Source organism: Neovison vison, chromosome 6 (genome assembly GCF_020171115.1).
Source record: "Neovison vison isolate M4711 chromosome 6, ASM_NN_V1, whole genome shotgun sequence".
In the NCBI taxonomy this organism is placed as follows: Eukaryota; Metazoa; Chordata; class Mammalia; order Carnivora; family Mustelidae; genus Neogale; species Neogale vison.
The window spans coordinates 192977675-192999248 of NC_058096.1; the positions used below are offsets into that span (position 1 = coordinate 192977675).

At 41.9% G+C, this 21574-nt stretch overlaps 1 protein-coding gene across 1 annotated transcript in view; it reads right to left on the minus strand.

Annotated features, from left to right (window-relative positions):
* Nucleotides 1-1147: 1147 nt before the first annotated feature.
* The window catches only part of SYNPR (synaptoporin), a 156098-nt gene continuing 135671 nt past the window's right edge, over nucleotides 1148-21574 (minus strand). The window contains exons 4-5 of the mRNA XM_044253241.1: nucleotides 9265-9456; nucleotides 1148-2864 (exon numbers count right to left, since the gene is read on the minus strand). Coding sequence (XP_044109176.1) covers nucleotides 2607-2864; nucleotides 9265-9456 — 450 coding nt within the window. The 3' untranslated portion in view covers nucleotides 1148-2606. The remainder of the gene's footprint in view (nucleotides 2865-9264; nucleotides 9457-21574) is intronic.

Genomic DNA, 21574 nt, shown 5'->3' on the forward strand with positions numbered 1-21574 from the left:
TCTAGTGTGGGCGCCGGGACCTAGGCTCTCCTGCTACACTGATTCTCCCCTTCTGAAAAGGCCAGGTCTACCGCTTTTTTTCTTGAAACCAGAAGGAATAAAACCAGCTTAGTGAGATCCCCGTTGGATTGCGGGAGCATTTAATTGTTTATCTGCCACGGACCGTGGAAGCTTATCTCTATCTGGACCAGGACAGGTGGTGCTTTCCGTAGATCAGAGTGCCAGGGTTGACTGCAGGCTCCGGGAGTTTCTTTGCTTTGGGGAGTCCACGACAGTATAGGAAGCAGAGGTCTCACTCTCCTCCTGGAGTGCTGAAGGAAGCAGTCACGTCAGACACTGTCCCAGGAAATGAGAGGTCCCTCTTCCCATAGCCAGCCTGCTGCCTCGAAGATGTCAGCAGTCAAGGTCTGCCCCTGGGGTCCTTTATTCTTGTCCCCCTGCAGTCTACCTTCTACACGGCAGCCCCTAGAACTTTCCAAAATGCTGATCTCATTGTGTCCCTCCCTCTGCTTTAAATCCACTAATGCATTCCCTTAACATTTCTGGAATAAAGACAGAATTCCCACTTGTGGCCACCTGGCAACCCCCTGCCCCCGCAACCTGCCAACTCCCCTGGCCAAAGCCCTCCTCGCTCACTCTACTCAGGCAACTAGACCCGGCCATCCTGTCTCCCACCATCTGAGCGCTTTGCAAGGCAACTCTCTGCCTGGGATACTCTTCCCTGCCTCTCTGTCTGTGTGAAACCCGGGCCGGGCCTCCAGTCTTCAGCACCCCTCCCTCTAACTAGCTCAAGCCCCCCGGATAAACATTCTTTCTCCTGGACTCCTCTGTCTCTCCATGTTGCACACAGAGTAGGTGGGGTATGATTATTTTCATGCCTGTCTCTCCTAATGGAGTGTAACCTTCTCAAAAGTGAGGCGTATTTCTGTTTTTTTTTCTTACTCTCACACCCCAGTCTTTTTGCATAGCAGTGGGTGCAGAGGGGGTCCTAAAGTGGGAGAAGCACTGAACGAACAACCCGGGGCTTGGAAACAAGGGCAGGGGGAGAGATCGGAAACACGGCGCATTTGTACCTTGTATAAAGGTATTGTTAAATTCATTGTTAAAGCGAACCGGGTTCTACTGCAATTCTGCACTACCCAGCCAGCACTGTAAGCAATAACTTTATTAAGGTCAAATAGATATCACAATACAGATTTATCCAACAGGATCCAGAAACTGGTTACAGATATCATCTAAGAAACACGGCTGTTTTGTGCTACAATGCTTCCAACGTCACAGATCACACAGAGTTTATACATTGATAAGAACTTTTATCTGGAAATACAGACCCACGGTTTGCCCTCATTGTTGGGTCTTGATGTTTCAGTTGAGTTAAAACAAAGAGGAGAAGATTGGCATTTTCTTGATAATGAATAAATTCTGAGAAATATTTCATGAGAACCGTCTTTGGGATCAGAGTTGCTCACAGAAGTCATTTCTAATTTATGGGTAACACTCAAACCAGAATTAGTAATTAGTAAGTTAAGCCATGACTGGAGAATTTTTAATAATTGGATCAAGGAACATATTAACTTTATAAATAAATAGGATTTAAAAGTTTAGCTGGTAGTGTAGGTTCTACAGAATGTCTTTTATAAATTAATATGTCGACACAATAGCTTCTCGACTATGGTGTCTGATACCTGCATCTCTATTATTCTAAGAAAACACACTCCATAAACAGAAACAGTTGTTGGGCCCATTATTCATGGTCCTCAGGATAAGAGCCACAAAACACCATAGAGAGTTACAAGAATGTAAATATTTAGCTAAACAACTGAATAAATATTGGGCAGTTGCCATATATAACACTGCATATTGACTAATAGGGAAAAAAAGTCCCAAACCTCAGTTACAATGCATTCAGAACTGGGCAAAGCCAAAGAGACAAATTTGCAAGTATACAAAGTAATGAATATATTTCTTTAAACGTCCATTTAACAAATTCATGGTGCAAACTGAAAAATTTTCATAAATACAGTTCAAATGTTCATTTTGTGAGAAAATGCTTATTCATGCACTACATCATATGAGCACTGATTGATTCATCAAGTTAAAAAAAAAAACAACAGAGTAATTGTCTGAAACAAATACTTAGAGACTCACAGTCCTACAGGGTCTGCAACCAAACACAGTAACACATGCACGTGTGATACACCAAGCTGTCTTATAGAAATCGTTAAAACGTCTTTTGCATCAAAACGCATTGGGAAACTCAGTGCTATATAATTTACTTTATGCATAATACATACTAGAGACTTTTAAGCTACAAAATGCTTCTACTATCTCAACACACCTACAAAACGACCATAAAAGTATCTGTGTATATAACAAGGTACTTTCCAATTAGGCATCTATGATGAATAATGTATCTCTTCGCATCGTCTCCTCTCTAAGTACCATTTATCATGACCCAGGCCTTTCTGCCTTAATGAGGACTCCAGCTCTCTGATTTACGTTCAACACCCTCTGCATTAATAATTGATTAAAACTCTTATAAAATTCTTCTGCCACTGGGATGGAAGGTGGTGAGGCTAGCGCCAGAAGAATGCAAATATGACCTCTTAAATCTGATTGGTAAAAGAAGCCGGACCACTGGACTGTTGGCCAAACTCATCTGAGGACGGCCCCAGGCTCGCCTGCCGCCCATACCCACCACTTGACCCATAGCTTTCTTGGTTGTACCCGCCATGGTTATAGCTGCCCGAGTGCTTCTCCATTGGATCGGAGAGATATCTCTGTCCCGTAGAATGCCAGCCGGTCTCCTTGAAAACAAACCAGATGTTTCCAGCCCAGAGGATAAAGTTCAAGAACCCAAAGACCTAAAGGAGAATCAGAGCAGGTGAGTTGAGAGATGGAAATGCAAGAAAAATCTCAATTTCAGAACACTCCTTCACAACACATAAGGCTACCTTTCATTCAAGATTGAGATCGCTTCTAATTTTTCATTTCAATCTGCTATTTCATGTAGAATATCTGACCTTTATTGAATGCTTACCTCATGTTGGGCACTTTAAAGGATTTAGTGTATATCGATTCATTTATTCTGAGAAGAAGGTGCTATGATTATATCCATATTAAAGATGTGAAGACTGAGGTTCAGGACAAGAATCTTGTTCAAGGTCACATGACTTGCTAAGTAGTAGAGAAGAGTCAAGCCCTGTTCTGACTCCATCGTCTGAGCCCTTACTTAAGCATTACTATCTCCCCAAGTGAGGTATTTGTCATTGTGTAAGAGGTCTTTGGGAGGTACAGAGTAGAGAACTTTCATTTTAACGATAGTGCGTTAATTTACAAGGCCACCTTCCTGTTATGGCTAGAGATCCTACTCTTCCCACTCTTGTAGTGCTGCAAAACATGAGTCAACTTAAAGACAGAGAAGTATGGAGGAAGCACTCCTACAGGTGGTATGCAGGTGAGCACACATATGATGGTGCACACGGAGGTTGTGACTTTGAATAGTTGAACTTTCTGTGCCTTTCACATTCAGAAATGAATGTTGAAACCGGACGATAAGTGAAATGCAGGTTTCCGAGAAGTAGGAGATATTTTCTCAAGACCTGGATGTAAAGCTTTCCCATAGAAATTCTTCTGACTCTCCAAAAGGGCATTGTTGGTAAGTTCGAGAATCAGGTGTTGCCTCCCCAGACCCTGAGTGTTTGTTGGAAGCAGAACTGTTTTCCTGGTGCAGGAGGCCCCAAACAGAACAGTTGTTCCCCCGCCTTTTCCCCGGGGGCAGTGGAACTGACCTGGGAACTAACCATGGGTGGTCCATTTTAACAGTCCCCTACTGGAGACAGACAACAGGATGATATAAAGCTGTGAGGACATTAAGGTATATTTCATAGCCACTCAGTGTGACAATCACCAATCAAAATGGACTTGGGCCACCACCATAGCTCTGGAATTTGGGAGCTGGAAGTCCCCTGCTGGGCCAGAATTTATCCCTTGGTTGCTGGATGGTAGAATGGTGCCCAGTGGGTGGAAGTGGGAGGCTAGTGTAGTCAAGATGAGGTGCCTTGGGGCTTTGGAGTAGGGGATTTTCACCAAAGTATTTGCATATTTTAGCTGCAGGTCGATCAGGACATGCTACCTGAATGTCAACTTGGGAGTCATCCCGTGGGTTTTGAAATCAGGGTGGCCTAAACTCTACACTTTCTTGCTCTGTGATCTTGGACAAGGCAATTAGCCTCTGGAACTCAGCGTCCCCACTTCCCCACCCCCAAACTTAGATAGAACAAAGACAATTATTCCTGACTTGGGTGACAGTTGTAAGGATTAAAGAGAACATGTATAAAGCAGCCGAATGGTGCTGGACACACAAAATGCTTACTGACTGCTAAGCTATGCACTGAATACTTTCCCCAGTATTTCCATGACTTGTATTCAGCTGGCTCTTTGGCTGCACCATAAGCTGACGTGGGACTTTGACAATAGGGGATGCGGGCAGCCCAAACAATACTTAGGCCTTCATGGGATTTAAAAGACTGGTTTATCCCTTCCTCCTTCTCTTCCATTCCACCTCTTCTCTTCCTCTAATGTTAACTGACATTTGTTTACCATTATTTTATGCCGGGTTCCTGGCTCCTTGCTGAGGGAGACACAAAGCATAAATAAGGTACTCACAGCCTAACAGCTATGTGATCAAAACGACGTAGGTAATCACCAATGAAACGGCTACTTGCATGCGGGGACTTTCATCCGTGTGTATGGTAACTAGGATATTTTCTATCTAGGGGAGATCTTGATTAAGCTGGATCTTTGCAAATATATGTCAATATGATTAGAAAAAATTATCAAGGAATCTTTTGGCCACAATTGGCAAACTGTGGAGAGAGCCAAGATGCCCTTGAACAGACGAATGGATAAAGAAGATGTGGTCCATATATACAAATGGGAGTATTACACCTCCATCAAAAAGGATGAATACCCAACTTTTATATCAACATGGACTAGACTGGAGGAGATTATGCTGAGTGAAATAAGTCAAGCAGAGAGAGTCAATTATCATACGGTTTCACTTACTTGTGGAGCATAAGGAATAACACGGAGGACATAGGGAGAAGAAAAAGGAAAGTGAATTGGGGGAAATTGGAGGAGGAGACAAAGCATGAGAGACTGTGGACTCTGAGAAACAAACTGAGGGTTTTGGAGGGGAGGGAGGTGGGGGGATGGGTGAGCCTTGTAGTAGGTATTAAGGAGGGCACATATTGCATGGAGCACTGGGTGTGGTGCATAAGCAATGAATCTTGGAACACTGAAAAAATAAAAAAAAAATTAAAAAAAGGGAATCTTTCCAGATATGAAGAGATGGCTTTGCCGAGAGCTGTCATTTCATATTTCTTATTCCTTGATTTCTCCCTTTTGCTTGCTGCTACTTGGTTTCCAAGAAAGTTATGCTCAAGAAGAATCTAGAAATCAGGGACATGCAACTTAAAAGCGAACACATACGCAAGGTGTCCCCATGCATCAGGAGAGGCGATGTCTTATTCCATTGTCATCACATTGATATCACAGACTCATGGCTGGCATGTGGCAGAGGCTCATGGGCCCTCTAATCCTTTCTTGCCATTTTGTTGCAACTGAAATTGGAGTAAGGATTTTGATTCAAGCTCAGATGTGGGGACAATGGAAGGAGAGACCTCAATAAATCATTCATAAAGAATGAGGAGATGAGCTCTAGATTAGCCGAGAAGATACGTCAAGTTTGCATATAATAAAGCCGGAGAAGCGGAAGTAGAAATTATGGATGGAAATTATGCTCAGGGAATCTTTGAAAGAAAAGTTGAGAGAGAGAGAGAAACAAACATTCCTTTCCCCTACCCTGTTCTTTGGGTTCTAACATGATTTGATACTTAGGAAAATGAAGGTATTGGAGAGGCAGGCTTTGTTGACACTTACTGGACATCTGCCCTAGGCTGGGCACTGTGCTAAGTATTTATCATCTATCATCTCATCGAACAACAGTTTTGTGAGGTATGGTTGATAATAGCCCCATTTTATAGATAATGAAACGAAGGTGTAGGGACCGGAATTAATTCGTCCAAGGGCAGTCCATTATTGAATGATGGAGATTCAAACCCTAGCAGACTAACTCCAGTGCTATGCCTTTAGCCGTTTCAAATGGCAACAGCATTTGCGGACTTGGCTTTGGCCTGGCATTACTGTCATGACTTGGGAAGTCTTATGTAGATCCCCTCACCACAGCTACCTGCGTTTGAAATATATGCATAGCTCCCCACCTAATTGTGTTAGTGGGAAATCATAGATGCCAAAATGCTTTGGAGAAAGTAAATTTGTTACCCTGGTAGAGATATCACTGCTGTTGCTGAACCACTTACTCGTAGAGGTCAGCCCTTGTGGTGCATCTGGCTCTTCCTCCAAAGCCTACATGTCCCTAGTTGGCAAGCTGGTTGGGTTCTGGGAGCCATATTTTCTCTGCGCCATTTCCCCAATCCCCAGTCAAGGTGGATACCTGGCCAGAAATGAGCTCATGAGATTCTCTCTGCCGGAAATGTGGGATTAAACCTGAGTGATTTTAGTTCAATCCAAGATGTTTCTTGGAAAAGGAACATAGGGGCACCTGGGTGGCTCAGTCAGTTGAGTGTCCAACTCTTCGCATGATCTCAGGTCATGATCTCAGGGTTGTGAGATCAAGCCCTGCATAGGGCTAGATGCTCAGCCAGCAATCTTCTTGAGATTCCCTCTCTCCCTCTCCTTCTGCCCATCCCCTGTTCGCTCTCTTTCTGTCTCAAATAAATAAATAAATCTTAAAAAAAAAAAAAAAGATAAAAGTAAGTATAAACTCAGAACCCGTGGGGTGACTATCTTCTTTTGTGTGGACAGGAAGAAGAAAAAAAATGCATCTGTAAAGAGACAGTGATCTAACTGACATCCAGAAAGAAAGAGCTAAAGGGTGAAGGATGGGCACTGTCCAGTTTCCTGCCAATCCTCCAGTTTCTGGCCCCGGGATTCTGCCCTTAGAAGACACGTTTCGAGTGTCTTTCTAATTACTTTTACTTCCCGTGAAAAGCTAGCTCAATAGGTTTTGAAGCCAAATGAGTTTGTAATGAAAAAAAAAAATCGCAGCATTTGGCAGATAAATATTCTTTTCCTCTGCTTTTGGTAATAGAAATTTTATTTCCCTCGCAAAGCCCAGTTGCAGTCAAGTGATGTGAGCTGGGTGCTGGAACTTGGAATCGGGAGCAGAGTATGCAAGATCAGACACCACATCTGCGAGTGTCTGACACCCGGAACCTTGACCTTGCTCTAGATACTGCTTTTTGTTGAGCCTGTTTCATCAGTTTCATCAGTCTTCTGAGCTACTTCATACCCTTCGGAAGATTTCTTTTTTTCCTGATGAGGTTCATCAGAGTCAGTTTCTATTAGTTGCAACCCAGAATTCAAGCACCTACGGGCACTGGTACAGAGTGGAGTGCAGAGAACAGACATTAGGGACAGGCAGATGGTTTTTTTGTTAGCTAATGTGGATTGAATTTCCTGCCACTAGGACCCTTAACTGATGTAGATCCATAATGACAATAGCAGCAGACCCGTCCTCTCTCAGAGAACATGCGATTTGGTTTCCATCATTTCTCCTTTTGATTTTTTAAAAAATTTAGTTTTTAAAAGATTTTATTTATTTCTTGGAGAGAGAGAGAGCACAAGTGGGAAGGGAGGTAGAAGGAGAAGCATGCTCCCTGGTGAGCAGGGAGTCCGATGTGGGACTTGATCCCAGGACCCCAGGATCATGACCTGAGCCAAAGGCAGATGCTTAACTGACTGAGCTACCCAGGTGCCCCTCACTTTTTGATTAAAAAAACTTTTAATTACATATTTTATTTGAAAATGTTATATATATGTACATGTAGAATTTGGTGGGTGTATTTTTTTCTCTTTTTATTTGAGTGTAATTGGCACACAACACGGATGGACCTAGAGGGTATTATGCTAAGTGAAATCAGTCAAGCAGAGAAAGGCAAATATCTCTTTTTGATTTTAGGAGACACCTCACATTGTTTCCCATTCAAAATTCCCATTGCTTAGTCTAAAACGTGTTAGAGACATCAGAGGTGGAATTAAATAGACCATGAGGGATGTCATAATGTATTAGAAGATTGATTAGTCATTGAACAAACACATTGGGTGATTTTTCTCTTTGTTCTTTTAGAGTTTGAGATCCAGATTACAATAACCTTCATTCAACGCTGCCTAGAAAGACCCTGGAGAAGCTGGGGAATATCCTTCCACGCATTCAGCAGCAGGTGTGACCGGCAGTGAGCAAAAATCACGGTAAGACCCTCCGACACACTTTTATTCCACGTTTCCTCTCTCACCAAGGCAGGATCCACCATCAAATCATCAGGAAATGATTAGCAACCCTTTTCCCCCATCTTAATTGCCTTCTCAGATTAAATTTCAGAAAGCTGTAAAACATAAGCTAACCTTGAAGCCAAGATCATTATTTTTAGGGATTGCTAAAGAATGTTTTTCCTTCTGCAAACACTGTCGGATCTCCCATTCTTCCGTAACAACGGCTTTTTGCGGCCATTATAGCTTCTGTCTTTCTTAGATGCAATTTCTTTCTTTACAAGAACCAAGCATCCAATTTAGCTGCCCTGTTATCTGCCAGATTTTTCTATCTTCTTGTGAGAGCTATACATTTGATATTTGACTTTGTTCAACTAATTTAGTTCAGCTTTTCCAAAGTTATCAGGCAATTAAAGTGGGAACATGGAGGAGATAAAAAAAAATTACTGTGAAAAAACTACCATAACTGTTTAAGTATTTTTTATACTATGCAGTTTTTCTCGCATCCTACCAGGTCTGTGTGTTTTTTTTCTCCAGACAATCAACCAGATGTATTCTAGCTATGTACGGTTTGAACAATGTTTTCTTCCCAGGAGACCTCTCTGCCATCAAATATTCCTTTTAACTTCTGGCATGTTTCAGCCTTAAAGTTCAGATTTTATATCTGCTTCTAGCTTAGAATTTTGACTTGACTCTCATCCAAGCAGAAGCTGCCAATACCTGCTGGGTTCTTATTAAGACTCCATAACTGGCGGCATTAAAGCCAATGGGTTCTGACAACAGAAAACTTGATGACCAGAAGATCACCTTGCACAGGGAGCAAAATATCGCCCTTTACTTTGGCCTATGTTTTTTCTATTCCCTTGAACGGCAAACAAAGTTTTGAGAGGTAAAGCAGAGATGGAAACATACCACGGAGGTGTTTAGGCTGGACATGACAGGGCTGTGGACAGCCATACATTTGTTGGACGTCTGTTTGCAAGCGGACATCAGTAACAAGACTTCCTTGGGATCCGTCGCGACCTTGACATCAGACAGTCCTTTCGCCCAAGCTGATGAACCCACCAACCACAAGAACGAAAAGACCACGGTGACGATGAAGTCCTACGGAAACAAAGAGAGAAAACAGTAAAAGTGTGAATTTTAGAAAAGAAATGGTTACTTTATTAAAAAAAAAAAAAAGCAATGGTTACTTTATGCAACAATGTGGCTTGCCTTTCAGAAAATTCCTGGATCCCAGAGCACTGGAACCAAGGAGAGATTGAAAAATAAATAAAAGGAAGTTCTGTGACATTATATGTATATGTGTATAAAATAAATAATGGGAATATTTATTGAATGCTTACTGTGTTCCAGGAATGATGCTAGGTACTTAGAGCTCTCCTCTAATGGTTCCTGCAACACCCCTGTGAGGAAATTCCTATCATTGTCTTGGTCGCAGGTAACAAACCTGGGATAGGGGATGATCGGAAGGCTTGTCTAGATGCCCACAGATAATTAGTAATGTGTCAGCAGTCACACCTGGCCAGCCAATCCCTAAGCCCATGACCTTAGCTGCTATGTGATGATGACTGCAAATGGAGAGATTTGCTGATTGTTGAAGACTCCTAGATATTCATTCATTTTTTCTTTAAATCATTTAACAAACTTATATGTCGCCTAGTGTATGCTTGGGACTGTGTTAAGTGGGAAGTATTATCAGCCATACTGTTTTGAGCGCTTTTTTATGGGCAAGGATGATTTTATATAATTTTTATATAAAATTATCCTTACAATCATAATGTTAGACAGTATTTTTAATACCAGTTTTAAAGATGAGGAAATCAAAGGGATAAGGTAACATAGAGAAAGGGACAGAGCCAGAATTCAAATCCAGATCTGTCTGACTTAGAAAAGCATCTGCTATGATTACAGAGGAAAGAAGCTTCTTTTTTCACATGAAACAACAACTCTACCATGTAAGAGGATGAATATTTTATTTTATTTTTTTTAAAGATTTTATTTATTTATTTGACAGAGAGAAATCACAAGTAGGACAAGTAGGCAGAGAGGCAGGCAGAGAGAGGAAGGGAAGCAGGCCCCCTGCTGAGCAGAGAGCCCGATGTGGGACTCGATCCCAGGACCCTGAGATCATGACCTGAGCTGAAGGCAGCGGCTTAACTCACTGAGCCACCCAGGCACCCCTAGAGGATGAATATTTTAAAGAAACATTCTGAGCTTCTGGGCTACTTCTCGTATCCTCCATCATGACTCAGAGAGGGTGGGGGATGGGAGTCACTATCCAAGTCAGAAGCAGACCATGTTCTAACATAGACAGTTCTACTGTATTGATTTATAGATTATTTACAGATTTACTGTATTTATGCTTGACTAAAATAAAAATGTTGCGTCCTTCTTACCCAGTATATGAAAAACACTGACCTGGAAAGGAAAAGAGTATATTTGCTATACCCACAGAAAGATTTCTTTTTCTATTCTAAATGAAAAGCCTGTGAAGTAGAAAACTTGCTCTGTGTCTCTTTCCTACACAATGGCGTGGCACATCTGACTTGTTCTGGTTAGTTTTCCCTCATGACATGACTGAATTACTTTTCATCAAGATTCCAGGATCGACACCGCGGGAATTCTGACACTGTAAGGATGCTGTTTTGGATGGTTATAATGTTAGGCCTGACTTCTGTGGAGAATGTTCTAGACTGTCCACTTCTCAGAGTGGCTGAATCCTCTGAGAAATGGCTACCTTTTCATCCACGGGCTGCTGCAAATTATGTGACTTGACGGTTGAACGTTTCATGTTGGCTCTAGAAAGTTCAGGGTTTTCCCTGAACTTACCCATAGGGTTTTTATCGTATGGGTATTTTAGTCTTATTCCCAGCCTGGTTTCATATGCTCACCCTTCTTTTCCCCTCTCCTTTTTAATTAAAGTTTGTGTTCCATATATCCATGTAAGCTATCTTAAGTTGTTTGTGGAATATGGTGGTAGAAACAGACAGACAAATACAATATCTACAGCAATCAATAAGAATATTTGGAATCAAGAGACTCAAGTGTTTTGAGTCTGAATTACAAGCTGGAGGAATGGTTAACAAATAAATAAGCCAGGTCGACTCTGTCAAACACAAATTCAGGTTCATGTTCAATCCAGTGCCTTATTTATTCATGCATGCATTCAATCAGTCCTTTCTGAGGAATGTGCCAGGTACTGAGCACAGTCTTAGGAGAGAATTAAGAAAAGGCAAAATACGAACCCTTCTCTTGCTGTCACATATTTGTTAGGGGCTATAGACACCCGATCATTCCCAGTTATGAGAGAGTAGCTGTCATGATCTATGCTCACTGTAATTAAAAATAGACTTGAGAGAATGGTGGTAGGGAGGGGAAACAAGAACAGAGACATGTGAAGACGTCTCTAATGGAAATTGGAGAAAATAATATAAAAACTTTTAGATTTGTTGATAATAGTAAGAATAGCTAACATTTATGCGGCATTTCTTTTTTTTTTTAAGATTTTATTTATTTATTTGACAGAGAGAGATCACAAGTAGGCAGAGAGGCAGGCAGAGAGAGAGGAGGAGGAAGCAGGCTCCCTACTGAGCACAGAGCCCGATGCAGGGCTCTATCCCAGGAATCTGGGATCATGACCCGAGCCGAAGGCAGAAGCTTAACCCACTGAGCCACCCAGGCACCCCTATGGAGCACTTCTTATGTGTGAAGTATTATCCCAAGTTTACATGAATTAACTCATTTACTCCTGACAACCGCACTGTGAAACAGATGCTAATCCAGTCCCTATTTAACAGTGGGGAAACTGAGGCATTAAGGGATTCAGTAAAATTGCTCAGAGTAAGGAGTTAGTAAGTACTGGAGCCAGGAATGGAAGCTTGGTCAGCTGCTTCTGGCACCTGTGAGCTTGACTGGTCCCTATTTCCCCTCATGTTCACTTGAAGGAATAATTAATTGATCTTCTTACTTAAAACAAGTACACTAAAAAGTTCAAAAGCTGGACTTGAAGTCCTGCTTAATTTAGATATGACAAATAGTAACAAGTCATTTTCCACAAACTTCATGATTGAAGTCAAGGATCCTTGAGAGTGAAAAAATGGGTTGTACTTGGGAGTGTACCCAAAATTTTACCCCTAGTACTACTTTACAAAGAGACATCAATATATCGCATTACAGTATCTTCTGTACTCGCTAATGGCTCAGAGTCTGTTGTCAGATAGACCTGGGGCTGAATCCGGACCCTGCTAGTCATTAATGGTGTTCTTGGGCACTTTGCTAGGATGACTTGAAGCTGCAGATTAGTTTACTGTAAAATGGGACAATAACAGTATCTGTCTCATAAGATGGTTGTGAGCGGTGAAACTATACTTTTTTTCGTTTGCCTGCTTCTCCCAGGAAGATGTCAGCTCCATGAGGGCAAGAACGGTCTACTTTGCTCGTTGCTGAATCTTGGCCCAAGAGTTGCCATCAACACTTATTGAAAGAATGAAGGAAAGAAGAAATATACAAAATTGTCCTAATTTGACAAGACATTTACATTTATGTTTGTAACACTGTGTAAGAGTTTACCAAGTGGTGCTCGTAGGATTAGAGATGACTTTTATTTTGTTTTATGTAAGCTTATGCATTTTAAAAAAATTTATGTATGTATTTTAGAGAAAGTGTGAGAGAGCATGAATGGGAGGGACAGAGGGAGAGAGAGAGACTCTCAAGCAGACACCGCACTGAGCCCGATGTGGGACTCCAATCTCATGACCTTGAGATCAGGACCCCAACTGGAACAGGAATCAGATGCTTAACTGTGTGCGCCATCCAGGGGCCCCTAAGCTTGTGCATATTTAAACATACCCTACTTTAAATTAGACCAAATAAAAATAATGTGGCAATGTAATCAAGACATTGATTGACAAATTTCAGATGCCTCTGTTTGTCCTGACAACAGCATCAGGATTTATATAATCAGACCAAATCATAAATGTCATTAGAATTGAGAGTTTCACAGCAAAGGGTTTCAGAAAGTAGTCTCAAGCGCCAGGTGTTCCACAACTAAGCTAGGTGTGAAGATGAGATTTTGTAAAAAGTTCTAGATAAAGAAGATATTAGCCGGAACTTTTTAAACCTTTGGCTTCCGCATGGAGCCTGAGTTAGAACCTGCTTGCCGGGAGCGCCGTGTGGGAGCAAATCCTTGACCCCTATGCTCCTCTCTTCCAATCTCCCGCTGAGGCTCCCATTAGCCAAACCCTGCTGGAACCCAGTGGGCAGGGGGCCCACTGCCGTGATCCATGCACTCAGGTCCTGGCACAGAGCATGAAGGGGAGGGGCAGGGCGTCCAACAGAAGCTGTTCCGAACTAGAAATTGTCTCCAGAGCCTCAAACACAGCTGCCGTGACCTGCGTTCACCAAGCACTTCCTATACGCCAGGCACTCTGCTTCAGCACTTACAGACATCATTAACCTTATGACACACATACTTGACGTTAGCCCTGCTTTTCTTACGAGAAAACTGAAGCAGAGGCAGGCAAATACTTTCCTTATAATTAATGCCTGGCTTGATTACTGCAGTGTATCATGAGCCAGGGGGGAAAGATGCTCTTTGGTGTGTTTTTGTAGATAATTAGCTTAGCTGGCGTTCTCTAAATTTTAGTCATTTTGGTACCACCTAAACAATTTTGATTTTATGCACATATTCTTGTGTTACTGCTTCACCTTTCACTTAAAGCAAATTACCCTTTTGACATAAGTGAGGTCATCTCAGAAGGAAATAATATGTGTTCTATGTCAAACCAACCTGCTAGGGGTAGAAGGCAATTGCAAACGTAAGTACTCCACAGTGAAAACAAAATGCCTTAAATTCTACCAGGGGCTGTTTGCACAAGGCTAGAGAGCCTGGGATCTTTGTTAAAAGGGAGATGAGCAAGTGTTAGAGGGATATTACGGAGATACTAGCACAACCTAACCAGAAGACCTGAAGTGAAACAGAAGGTGCCATAACTTCCTCAGTCATGTTACTTAACGCCATGTTCAGGGTCCACCTGCACCATCTGCTGAATCAGGAGAGGTAAATGCCTCCCACTTGAGAGGAGATTTTCTTCTGATGATGCAGACGAGGACCCAGTGTTTGTGAATGCTGCTCCCCTGGGTCTGTCTAACAGGAATACTGTGCAGGGAAGAAACTCAGGTGGAAAATCTGTAACATTTGCAGCTAGGTTACCATGTGCATCCATTAACCCTCTGAAGGTACCTTCTGCAGGCTTTGCTTATGGTCGTTATTCCCATAGAGAAGGGAGGCTGCATTCGAGTGCCTTCATGCTTCAAAAAAATCTCTCACACTTGGGATCTCTGTGGTCCCCGTAAAACCTATTAGCCCCATATCACAGATTAAAAAAATAATAATAATAAGGGACGCCTGGGTGGCTCAGTGGGTTAAGCCGCTGCCTTCGGCTCAGGTCATGATCCCAGGGTCCTGGGATCGAGTCCCACATTGGGCTCCTTGCTCGATGGAGAGCCTGCTTCTCTCTCTGCCTCTGTCTGCCACTCTGCCTGCTTGTGCGCGTGTGCTCTCTCTCTCTGACAAATAAATAAAATCTTTAAAAACAAACCAAAACAAAAAAGGAACCAAGAAAGATAAGTGGATTTGCTTCTGGTTCATTAAATGGCTTATAAAATATACTCTGAGCTAGTGGTCTCACTCTGTACCTAAAGAACACCGACACTGGCGAGAGACTGCTGCCTCGCTGCCTGGCTGTGTTTCTGCAGTATGTTTGAAGGATGTGTTCAGGGATCCAAAAAAACCGCCTCCTCAGGCAGAGGGAGCAGCCTGGCTTCATGCTGGCTGGGTGCTCTGTTTCCAGTTCATTTGCTGGATGTGTTTTGTTGTCCCCACTTCTCCTAATTTGCTGTTAGCAAGCTCATTTTCATAGTAGAATGTAATTTAATATATTAGAGATGTTTGTCCTGGACCACTCTGGGGCATAAAAGGGAATCATCTTTGGTGATGGCAAACTTACTCTTTTAGAAGCAGGTAAAACTACCTCCCCAGATAGTGGCACACTGGATATTGGTAAAATGGTCTATTTTCCTATTTCTGTCTATTAGCAAATATTCTCGGTATTTCAACTTCCATGATGTTATTATCATCTCTTTTGCCTCCTTGATGGCTTTGCTGTTTATTGTGTGGCTGACACTATGGTGAGAGCCTCTACCAGAAATGGGGCCGCCCGATGAGTTACTGTCACCCTCAGTGTGACTGGATTTGCTTTGGTAAGTCAGCTTTCAGGAATCCTGGAATGAAGCTGTGAACCAGGAAACACAGCATCAAATAGCAAGCTAGAAGCTCAGCTCAGGACAGAGCTTGGGACCTGTGTTGGAAGAGAAAATCTTGTCTGCTCACAGGTTTACTTCATTTGAAGGATGAATACTAGTGACCACTGACTTCTGGAGAATGTCCTCAGTTGTTAACACGGAGTAGCAGAAGATCATTTGATGTTCACAGTAACTGCAAGCGGCTGAAGATAATTATACCCATTTTACAGATTCAGGGAAGTTAAGTGATGTGTCCCAGTCCCCACAAGTAACTGAGATTTGAATGCCGGGCATCAGCCTCCTTGTTTAGTGAGTGGCTTTTCCCTTATGCCCACACTTTCTCAGGTTCGAGTTACCCATTATTGTGGGAACACAGACACAGCATAAATAACTTTGGGCTCCCTAACACTGAGAAAAGCATTTTTCTTCACAATTCTCTTTCAATCTGAGGAGTAAAGAAGAAAGTCTCAGCTGGGTGCCAATCTGTCACAAACATCTATTTCACAAATATTTAACACCTGTTTATCAAAGAAAATTGGCCCCAGGCTCAGAGCCTTCATACAAGCAATGGTATCTGGTGGGAATCCAGTACTCCGTACTTCCCACTGATACGTTTCTATCTCCTAATTATGACAAATAATGCTGGGTTTCTGTATCCATTAGTGGTACAGGGTTTTCTTCAAAATTACATTATATTTAGGTTTAAGAAAATAATTTAAAGAACAATAGCAAATACTTTATAGCTGAGGGGACAGTAATAATTTGTAATATCAATACTTTATAGTTTCAGGATGGCTGAAGTTGGGAAAGGCCTATAAGGCCCCATCCTGGGGAGGGAACACTGAGACTAGGTCAGTCCTGTCCAACAGAAGGTGAGCCAGAGATGTGAATCACGTATGTAAGTTCAAGTTTCTTAATAGTCCCATTTAAAAAAAAAAGGCAAAAAGAAATTGGTGCAATTAATTACATGAAGACAATATATGTATTTATATAATGAAACTGAACATATAAGATTTTTGGTAAGACATTTTCCCTTTTTTGTATGAAGTCTTTGAAGTCTGGTGTGTATTTTGTTTTATTTATTTTTAAAGATTTTATTTATTTATTTGGAAGACAGTGATCACAAGTAGGGAGAGAGGCAGGCAGAGAGAGAGAGGGAAGCGGGTTCCCCGCTGAGCAGAAAGCCTGATGCGGGCCTCAATCCCGGGACCCCGAGATCATGACCTGAGCCGAAGGCAGAGGCTTTAACCCACTGGTGTGGCGCCCCTGGTGTGTATTTTATACCTAAAGCACATTCTCATTTGTATCAGCCACAGTTCAGCTATCTAATAGCCACATTGCTATTGCTACCGTATTACACAGCACAGCTTCAACCAAAGTTAACAAATGGAAGTACATTTCCATTCGCAGTGAGAGTGATGCTCCTTCTCCTGTTTTGGGTCACTGATGTCACCTTTTCTCTTGGCACTCAAGTCCGAGATGACCCTAGTAGCCATCCATCAGCTGAGCCTTCACAAGGCCAGCATGCCCCTCATGTCTGTCCCTCCTGGTCTGTAGGACCTCATATATGGGTTGATAACAGTGGCCCAATGCAAGGCCCCAGTGGTCTGGTAGAGGTCTGAAGGCAGACCAGTGTGACCAAAGAGTCTTGGGCCTTCCCTACTGGCAGCCCACAGGAGGAGATGGCCGACGAGGATAGTGGGGACTGCATTTCAGCCTAGATGTAGGGGAAAATCTTACTTGACCTCTCTATGCTCAGGAGATGTGCAGAACAGTGGCTGGTGAAATGGGAAGAAATACACAGTTCCATTTTCCAGATGGAATAAAATTACTTAACTCCAGCTTGAAAGATCGGAGCCAAAGAGTTTGGCTCCAGAATCTGGGTTTTCATCTATTATTAAAGGACTCAATTGCTTTTAGAGGCCCATGACTTTATTGGATCATAATAAAAATTGAGTGGCCATATTAATACTTATGGCTGGCATTTATGGAGGAGTTACTATGTATCAGACACGGTGGGTCCCATACATTATTCCTTTAATTCTCCAAATAGCGCTCTGAGACGGCTATTATTGACCCCACTTTGCAGATGAGAAAATCAAGGTTCAGAAAGGTGAAGTGAGCTGCTGAGTTCTGAGTCATTAAGTTGCTGAGCTTTGTTTGCAAACAAGGTTCACTGAGCTCAAAAGTCTGTGCGCCTTGCTGAAGTGTGAACCTCATTATATTCCAAAGGATCTTTAAAAAGGGCCCAACATGTATCAGACACGATGTTAAAATGCTTTCATATTTCACCTCAGTTCAGCCTTACCATAGCCCTATGAAGGGGATGTTATTGTTTTGTTTTGTTTTGATTTGTTTCTTTCTTTCACAGATGAAGGGAGTGCTTAGAGAAGTAAGTAGAGGAACTGGATACCAAATTCGGATCGATTGGACTCCAAATCCCATTCATTTCTCCATTTGTCCATTGTTTTATCAGTTCCTTTCCCTAATCACTTGCCCAATATTTATGATCTTCCCACTATAGGCTAGGTATTGTTCAAAAGATGGAGGAGGGTACCAGTCCTCAAGTGGTTTGCATCTTTCCTTTCTCTGCACAATCTGGATTAAAAAAAAAAAAAAAGATTTATTTATTTATTTGATGGAGAGAGAGATAGTGAAAGCAGGAACACAAGCAGGGAGAGTGGAAGAGGGAGGTGCAGGCTTCCTGCTGAGGAGGGAGCCCAATGTGGGGCTCGATCCCAGGACACTGGAATCATGACCTGAGCTAAAGGCAGATGCTTAATGACTAAGCCACCAAGGCATCCCTGGATTGTTTTATGTTATTACTGTAAAATGCACTGTCACACCATCAACTAATTGAAATTTTGCAAAAGGAGAGAGGTAGTGGAGGCTGATCTTCAGTTGAAAGGGCTGAGTAGTAATCAGTCATATTGTTTCATGTGCAGAGGGTCTGGCTTCTGCTTGAGAGTCAGTGTAGGACTTTATTTCTTTTCCTCTTAAGTTAAATTTGATTGTGATTGACACACGGCATTTTTCTTTTTTAATTTATTCTTCAAAGAACTTTATCAGTTGATCCGTGGTTGCTCAGCTATGAAACTGGGGCCTCCTGTTTCTTGTTTTTCATTTCTCTTAAGAAAAGAAGACTTTTTAAAAGATCCTCTGCATCTCTCCTTTTAGCTTAGTCACAGACAATTGATTTCATAATCTTTGTGCAAGAGGGAGGTGTTCTTGGCTGTTTGACAACCTCAGAATGAACACAGTCTTCACTAGCTCACTGCAATGGTGTTGTAAATCAATATTAAAGACACCCCTTAAAAATGATTAGATTTCTGATTGACCCTGCCTAACCTTTTCACTGCAAATAGCACCTTTCAAAACAAGTTCATAGTAATATCGGAAGATTAGTAACTGTTCAAGATAAATTAGTAGTAGTAGTAGCAGTATTGCTTGCAATAGTTGCTACTGATTTGGTGTTCACTTTGAGCCACACACTATGCTAAGGCCTTCGTGTGCATTATTTCATTTAATCTTCACTAGGAATTTGTGAGGAAGGTCTCACTACATATAGGTTTTTAGAATACAAAGCATCACATAATAGTTAATTCTATTGTCTTTGGAATCCGTCAGCCTTGGGTTCAATTCTCAACTGTTACTAACTAGCGCAGGGACTCAAAGAAGCCTCAGTTTTCCAGTCTGTGAAAAGGGGCAATAATGACATACATTTTCACAGGGTTTTTGCCATGGATGCATGAGTTAATTCAGTAGAATACTCAGCTCAGTGCCTGACACATAGTAAGCCCTCAATGAATTTTCACACACACACACACACACACACACAGAGAGAGAGAGAGAGAAGAAAATTCTGTATACAATTGGATCTATAACAGTATCAAAAAGTATTCAGTGGGTTTTGATGGTCAGATAAATCAGATGGTCAGATGTGATTTATTCAACAAATCTCCAATAAGAACTGACTAGGTGTCAGGTCTCTGGAATACAGTAATTAATAAAAACAGACACGACCCTAGTATTCACTCTGTTGGAGGAGAGATCTTACTCAAATAATCAAAGAATAAGTAATTGCAGATGATGATAATGGCTTTGCAGGAAAAGGACCTGGTGTTTTGAAAACAAACAAAACAATGGTGACACTAGCCAGTCTTGGGGGACAGGGAAAGCTGCACAGATATGGTTGCATCTAGAATCCTTTTAGGTTTGTCCCTTGGGTGGTTATCAGCACAGGTGGCGTAATAAATACATCACAAAATGCCTATCTAGACGGTCTATGAATTGATGTCTAGAGGGAACTTGGGGCTTCTCTCCAGTACCTGCTTATACCATGCCCAAGAAGAATACACGTTGACATTGGTTAGAACCAGGAAGATTCACTGGGCCTTTCTGCTAGCAAAGAAAGGTTTAAAAGGAGGGAAATAGTGCTCAGTTAGTGAGAACTCTGGTGGCTCAGATGGCTGCCGAGGCTGTCGTTCTCGCTGGTGGCCCTTGCTCACCGGCAATCCTCTCCCTCTTGGAAAGCCAATCACCAAAGAGGTGAAGAGGTCTGCAGGGGATGTCTTTAGCTATCTAAATGGTGGCAGAAGAGGACTCCTGCCTTTCTGGACCCACACGCTCTTTGAAGTTCATAAGCTTAGGCAACCAGCTAGGGCTGTTAACTGTTTCCAGGTGAGTTTCTAGCTTATACCGAAAATAGTACTCTTTCCAAATGCTTGGTTATTGGTTTTGACACATCTACCAGTAAGGAGAGGTACAAGTAAGATGCTCAAGTCCTAGACCAGAGGGGAGTCAACTGTTGAAACTGATTTGCACATCTAAAAACAACTCATGGAAAAGAAAAATCACATTTGTATTGTGAGTCAAGGATGAATCCGGAAATCTGAAGACACCTACTGATCATCTTACCAATATTTCTTTTTATTTTTATGTATTTTTTAGCACTTCCAGTATATTTTGGGTGCTGCCATTGAATCAGCCAGATAAAAATGCTAAGATTTAGTCAATTAACCACGAGCTTTGTCGACTTGACATAAAGCATCTGGACATTGTAAACATATCTGGGAAATGCCAGATGTCAGGCAGTGTATAGATGAAACATCTGGAGGAAGTGTGGCATACAGGAGACATGGGGGTAGGCTGCAAGTCAAAGACAGCCAGAACTGAACTTCATCTCTCCCATGCCTGGGGCTAGAATGTTCTCTCCCTGCGTGATCAAAACTACTCCACCACAAGCCTGGCTGGCTCTGTTGGAAGAGCATGCGACTTTTGATCTTGGAGTTGTGAGTTTGAGCCCCACATAGGGTGTAGAGATTACTTTGAATAAATAAGTAAACTTAAAAAAAACCCTACTCCATCAGTTTTTTATATATAAAACTTGGGAGTTTCATATATATATATATATATATATATACCCACACACATATATATATATGTGTGTGTGGGTGTGTATATGTATATATATATACACGTGTGTGTGTGTATATATATATATAGGTAGTTGTGTGTTATCTGTTTTTTAAAAAAGTGTGGTGTGTGGGTGTGTGTATATATATATGTATATATACACACCCGCACACCACACTTTAAAAAAAAAACAAACATAACACACAACTACCTTTTTCTCTCCATACAGTAGCAAGGAGTAGAGGCATGGGTGAAAACATCAAATATTCCAAAGCAATTTCTTCTTTTGTCTAAATATTTTTAGGTTCCCCTCCAACCTACATTTAAAAACGGGTGCATTTTATAGGAAATCATGTCAAGTGAGCTACTCGGAGAAATTTCGACTCAGAAAATGCTGGCAGACATTTCAGGTGCCACCTTCTGAACCAAGTCAGCCCCTCTCTGGTCTCTGCTCTGGGTTCTCTTGCCACCATCCTCCCTGCAAGTGGAAAGAAAGCACATC